Source organism: Bombus bifarius, unplaced genomic scaffold (assembly GCF_011952205.1).
Source record: "Bombus bifarius isolate JDL3187 unplaced genomic scaffold, Bbif_JDL3187 scf7180000009275, whole genome shotgun sequence".
Lineage (NCBI taxonomy): Eukaryota > Metazoa > Arthropoda > Insecta > Hymenoptera > Apidae > Bombus > Bombus bifarius.
Window position 1 is genome coordinate 1,567,938 of NW_022885009.1, and position 5,730 is coordinate 1,573,667.

At 53.0% G+C, this 5,730-nt stretch overlaps 2 protein-coding genes across 2 annotated transcripts; both read right to left on the reverse strand.

The window, feature by feature from the left end:
- On the reverse strand, positions 1 to 1,579 carry LOC117214958. Its single transcript, XM_033461339.1, has one exon. The coding sequence runs from the start codon at positions 1,062 to 1,064 to the stop codon at positions 30 to 32; it is 1,035 nt and encodes a 344-aa protein (XP_033317230.1). The 5' UTR covers positions 1,065 to 1,579; the 3' UTR covers positions 1 to 29.
- A 305-nt stretch (positions 1,580 to 1,884) lies between these two features.
- LOC117214956 lies at positions 1,885 to 5,549 on the reverse strand. The gene is made up of 3 exons (XM_033461337.1): positions 4,427 to 5,549; positions 2,172 to 3,952; positions 1,885 to 2,100 (listed from the first exon to the last, which is right to left on the reverse strand). The coding sequence occupies exons 1-3, from the start codon at positions 5,547 to 5,549 to the stop codon at positions 1,885 to 1,887; spliced, it is 3,120 nt and encodes a 1,039-aa protein (XP_033317228.1).
- Between the last annotated feature and the right edge of the window lie 181 nt (positions 5,550 to 5,730).

The following is a 5,730-nucleotide window of genomic DNA, read 5'->3' on the forward strand; positions in this document are numbered from 1 at the left end:
ACATCCTCCCCCCGTTGAGAGGGCACCGATCAAATTCTGGCTGTGGAGTCAGGTGTGTCGTTGGTGACCTCCTTCGTTCCGTGTGGACGTTCGGCCTCGTCTGGATCTGGGTGGATGGGTAAGGGGACCAGTCTTTTGACACCGCGGTCCAGGATGCTTGTTGCCGTCTGCACGGTAGCGGTCCGGATGATGCCGTCGGCTCCTGGATGGACCTTGATTACGCGGCCCAAAGGCCACTGCATAGAGGGCACGTTATCCTCCCTGAGGATTACTACGGTGCCTTCACGAATGTTGTGTTTGCCCTTGTCCCATCTGTTGCGGCGGGTTAGCTCATTTAGGTATTCTCGATACCATCTGCTCCAGAAGTGCTGCTTAATCTGGTGAATGCGCTGCCAACTGGATAGCCGGCCTGATGGAACTGTCCTGAAATCACGCTCCCGTAGACTGGTTAGTGTGTCACCGATCAGGAAATGTCCGGGAGTGAGGACAGGAGGATCTTTCGGATCGGATGAGATGGGAGTCAGTGGGCGTGAATTGAGAATGGCCTCAATTTCTATCACGAGGGTGTTGAGGTGCTCAAAGGTCAGGAGCTCCGTGCCGACCACGCGGATGAGATGGCGTTTGAACGCTTTGACCGCGGCTTCCCATAGGCCGCCAAAATGTGGTGAATTCGGAGGGTTAAAACGCCATTGTATTTGTCGGTCGGCGAGAAAATTCTGTACCCTATCCTGGTGGTCGTCGGACTGCAATAGGGTCCGGAGTTCTTGCAGCTCCCGGTTAGCCCCAACGAAATTGGTGCCGTTGTCGGTGAGGATCGTTGCGCAGTATCCTCGCCGCGAGATGAAACGGCGCAGCGCGGCCAAGAAGGCGTCGGTGGTTAGGTCGCTGACTAACTCTATGTGGACCGCCTTTGTCGCCAGACAGACGAATATGGCGGCGTACGTCTTGATTTTACGTCGGTTGCGGTCCCTCCTCTCCTTGATGTAGAATGGGCCGCAGTAGTCGATTCCGACGTTCGTGAACGGCCGCGATTCGGTAATACGCGCCTCTGGCAAATCACCCATCAAGTATTCCACTGGTGGAGGGTTGGCTCTGCAGCAGCGGACGCACCTTCTGAGAGTGCGCCATACCTGGCTACGGCCGTCGATTGGCCAATAGCGCAGTCTCACCGCGTATAGTGTAGCTTGTGTCCCCGTGTGATGATTGTTCCGGTGCTCTTGCTCTATAATTAGCTCTGTCACCGGGGACTTTGGTAGGATGATCGGGTGTTTTTGGCTGAAGGGTATGGCGGAGTTGGCTAGTCGTCCTCCTACCCGGAGTAGCCCATCTTCGTCGAGGAAGGGGTTTAATGGCTGTAGTTTCCCTCCAACGTCCTCGCTTCGATTTTTCTGGAGGATCCGAATTTCAGGCGCGAAATGACTGGATTGGACGATTTTTATGAGTCGGTTGTGCGCTGCAGTCAGTTCGTCTGTGGTGAGATGGGCAGATCGGTGTTGCTTATGTCTCCATCTAAGACACCGGGCGACGATTCTTATTAGTCTTGGCCAAGACGAATAACGATGGAGGAGTGTGTTATCGTTAATAGTCGTCTTCAGACAGATCGTCTTCTTCTGCTCCGGGAGGTCGACTACCGGTGTCGGATTCCAGACCGGCCAATAGTTTTCGCCTTGCAGGAGCCACCTTGGCCCGTTTTTCCAAATGGACGGACGTAGGAATTCCTTGGGCGTCTGGCCTCGGGAAATGAGATCCGCTGGATTATCGTCGGTAGGCACATGACGCCAGTCGGAGATATTGGTCTTGGTTTGTATCTCAGCGACTCGATTCGCCACAAATGTCTTCAAGGTGTGCGGCGAAGACCTGATCCAATGGAGCACGATGGTGGAGTCAGTCCAGTATACTATCCTCGAGATCTTGGTCGTCAGGGCCTGTCGTATTGACGAAATCAAGGATGTCAGAAGAAGTGCCCCGCTTAATTCGAGACGTGGTATGGAGAGCGATTTGAGCGGCGCTACCTTCGACCGCGCCGTGAGGAGTCGACTCCAAATATTGTTCTTTCGGTCCGTCGTCCGCACGTAGACGCACGCCCCATATGCCCTTTCGCTAGCGTCACAGAATCCGTGTAGCTCAATTTTAGTTGCGGATTCTATGATGGTCTTCCGAGGGAACCTTGCCGCATTTAACAACGGCAATTGGGTGTGGTATTTGATCCATTCGGTGTGTACGTCTGTCGGAAGGGATTCGTCCCAATCTACCTTCAATGTCCAGACCTTTTGCATAATCATTTTTGCTCGAACGATTACCGGCGAGAGCAATCCTAATGGATCATAGATTTGTGCGATGACGGAGCTGATTGCTCGTTTTGTGACTCGGGAGGTGTCACTGTTCGTCTTGACTGAATATAGTATGGCATCGTCGGCTGAATTCCAAAAGACGCCGAGTGTTTTTAACGTAGATGACTCACCGAGATGCAATTTCTGGTTGGTGTCTTCCTCAGGTAGCCCTCGTAGCAGATCCCGATCGTTTGATGCCCATTTGCGGATATTTAGACCGGCTAGCTTAAGTAAGTTCGTGAGATCATTCCTGACTGATAAGGCTTCGTCCTTCGTATCGGCTCCGGTCAACGCATCGTCGACATAGAAGTCTCGCCGTAGGATTTGCGCTGCTCTCGGAAATCGCGGTCCCTCGTCTTCTGCCAGCTGTTTGAGACACCGGATGGCCAGATACGGGGCTGCGGATAGACCGAACGTTACGGTGTTGAGTCGGTAGGTTTCGATCTCTCCGTTGTCGGCACGCCACAGAATCTTTTGATAAGGACGATCTTCTGGACGTAGGATGAATTGACGGTACATTTTTTCGATGTCGCCGGTAAGGACATATTGAAATGACCGGAATCTCAATAGGATGTGTCTCAGGTCTTCCTGTAATTTCGGGCCCGTATGAAGGGCGTCGTTTAGAGACACTCCCGTGGTACTTGAAGCTGAGCCGTCGAACACAACTCGGAGCTTGGTGGTGTCGCTCGATTCCTTGATCACGCCGTGATGTGGTAAATAATATCCGTGGTCGGTGGCGTGATCCGTGTTGATCTTCGTCATATGACCCAAGTCTAAATATTCTTGGATCACAGCACTGTACGCGGTTTCATATTGTTTGTCGCGTTGGAATCGGCGATGAAGAGAGGCGAGCCTGCTCATTGCAGCGGCCTTCGATGACCCTAGTGAGGAAAGCTTTTCGTTGAATGGTAGGGCAACGATGTATCTGCCTTCCTTGGTTCGCCGGACATGGTTTCGGAAATGTTCTTCACATAGTCGTTCAGATTCCGAACGATGCGTAGTGGCCGGTCCCTCGTCGATCTCCCAAAACCGTGCGAGGTCCTCTTGCAGAGCCGTTGTGGTTGCGTGGAACGTATTTATCGCGGTTTGGGATGCTGGACTCCCCCCGATTACCCAGCCGAACCGTGTTTTTTGTAGACGTAGTTCAGGTTCGTCTGGTTGCGTCAGGTTGACCTGCCCGATGCACAGCGCCGCAAATGTTGATCCGGTGCTAAGTAAGACATCGATCGGGGCTGGGCAATGGAATTGTGGATCGGCTAGTTGAATATTTCTGGGTAATCCCAGACTCGAGGGGTCGATGGGCTCGCTTGGTATGAAGGTCGATATGGCGGGGATAATAAGAAATCTCAAAGTTTTCTTATACTTGCCGTCCGTCGACGTGATTGTGGCCGTGGTGTATCGTTTTGCCGTGGTGCTCAAATTGTCAAGGGCTCCGATCTGGATCGCACATCTCCCTTGTTTTATACCGAGGGAATTCGCGAGCTTGTCCGTCATGAAGTTCATGCTCGACCCAGTGTCGAGTAAGGCTCGGGCTCGGATTGGTTGTCCCTGTTTGTTCAAAACCTTGATCTGTGCTGTGGCCAACAGATCATGAGGCAGAGGGGTGTGGGGAGATGTGTTTGCTAGTCCGATCCCCCTTGCTGTCGTAGTCTCAGACAGTCAGTTGTGCCCCGGTTGGGACTTGGACGAGGAGGTTGGGGTGGTGTTCTGGATCCGGGCTGAGTGTGACTCGTACGAGGCATGCTCTTTCGTCCCTCTTGGAGACGAAGATGTCCGTCTCCGTGAAGTGTCGGATGTTCGCCTCGACTTGTGGGACGACCGCGACTTCGAAGATCCAGATGGTGATTGTCCGGTGGGGGCTCGCTTGTGTGACGAACGACTGCCCGACGACCGACCGCTCGGTGCGCGACTGCCCGACGACCGACCGCTCGATGAGCGACTGTCCGACGACCGACTGCTCGGCGACCAACCGCTTGCCGATCGCCCGCTCGACGATCGACCGCTCGAAGATCGACCGCTCGACGGCCGTGAGTCTACCTGGGTTTGTTCGCGGTGTAGATAAGTATGATGTAGGTGACCGCAGATACGACACGAACCCGATGTACACTGTGTCAGCGAATGTCCTCTGCCTAGGCAATTTATACATAACGATGCCTTCTTCACGATCTGAAAACGTTTGGTCGCTGATTTGGCCTTGAAGACTTTGCAGTGTCTGATCTCGTGAGGCCCGTTGCAGGTCGGACACACCACCGTTCTGATGGTTGTAGCAAGGGTTCGCCCATGCGGTATGGTGGTCCACTGACGGTGGTGTTTGTGGGCTGACCCTTTTGATTCCTTTTCTTTAGAGAGGAATTGAGTCCCGTTCGCCCGTGTTTTGAGAAAGTCTATCAGATGCTGATAGGATGGCACCTGTTGGCGGGGCAGTGTGCGTTGCCATTTACGCAGGCTGGACGAGGGCAATTTCGACGCGATCAATTCGATCATCGCCATGTTCGATGTGACGGGCTGTTTTAGGTGTTCGAGCGCTTTTAGATTTACGCTGAGGGTTTCCAACAAATCCTCTAAGGCTTCTGGAGTTTCCTTTTTGATTTCCGGATAGTTGCGCATCAAATTCCAATGGCGCATGCAGATGTGGAGGGGGCAATTGAACTTGTCCTTCAGTGTGTCAAGCGCGATGGAATAGTTGGCCTCTGTGAGCTCTAATGACTGGATACTCTGTGCGGCCCGTCCAGTTATAGATGAGCGTAGATGCTGGAACTTTTGGACATTCGTCAAACTTTCGTTACGGTCCACTATGGATGAGAACGTGTCGTAGAAATAGGTCCAGTTCTCGAGGGCGCCGTCGAATTGGGGCACGCGGACCTCTGGAACGGTGGTTGGCTCTGGTTTCCGGCGTGTCTCACCTATGTGTGTAGTCGACGGGGTTGTTGCTGAGATTTGCTCAAAGAGCCCTAGGAACCGCACGTCAAGCTCCCGATGCTCTTGCGATAACGAATCTACACGCGCATCTTCCCCCTCATCTAACACATCTAACTCGTATTGAACCTCGAGTATCCTCTTCCAAAGTTCATCGAACGAGCTGCGGCAAGATATTAGGACGAGTCTGTTTGCCTTCCCGGACGCTTCGTATTCATCGAGTTCGCGTCTTATGGCTGCTAGTCCACGGGCTAGGGCGCCTCGTCTACGCCGTAACGTGCTGATTGATTCAGCCTGGGCCATATTTTATTTTAATGATATGAACGATCTTACCTTGATCAAATGGACGTTGATCTGGGATTCGGTTGATGATCGTTACGATGCGGCGTGGGTTCGTGTAGATGCTGAGCGACGGAGGTGCTTCTCTCCGATGGCGGTTCCCTTGATCAGCTGCCTAAGTGGTTGGAACTTGGATTTCACGCGA

Coding starts and splice junctions, on each gene's coding strand:
- LOC117214958 (XM_033461339.1), bottom strand. CDS start 1,064: ATGGGTGATTTGCCAGAGGCGCGTATTACCGAATCGCGGCCGTTCACG.
- LOC117214956 (XM_033461337.1), bottom strand. CDS start 5,549: ATGGCCCAGGCTGAATCAATCAGCACGTTACGGCGTAGACGAGGCGCC. Junction 3,953..4,426: donor GCTGACACAGTGTACATCGG/GTTCGTGTCGTA, acceptor GGATCGGACTAG/CAAACACATCTCCCCACACC. Junction 2,101..2,171: donor AATTGCCGTTGTTAAATGCG/GCAAGGTTCCCT, acceptor CTGTGACGCTAG/CGAAAGGGCATATGGGGCGT.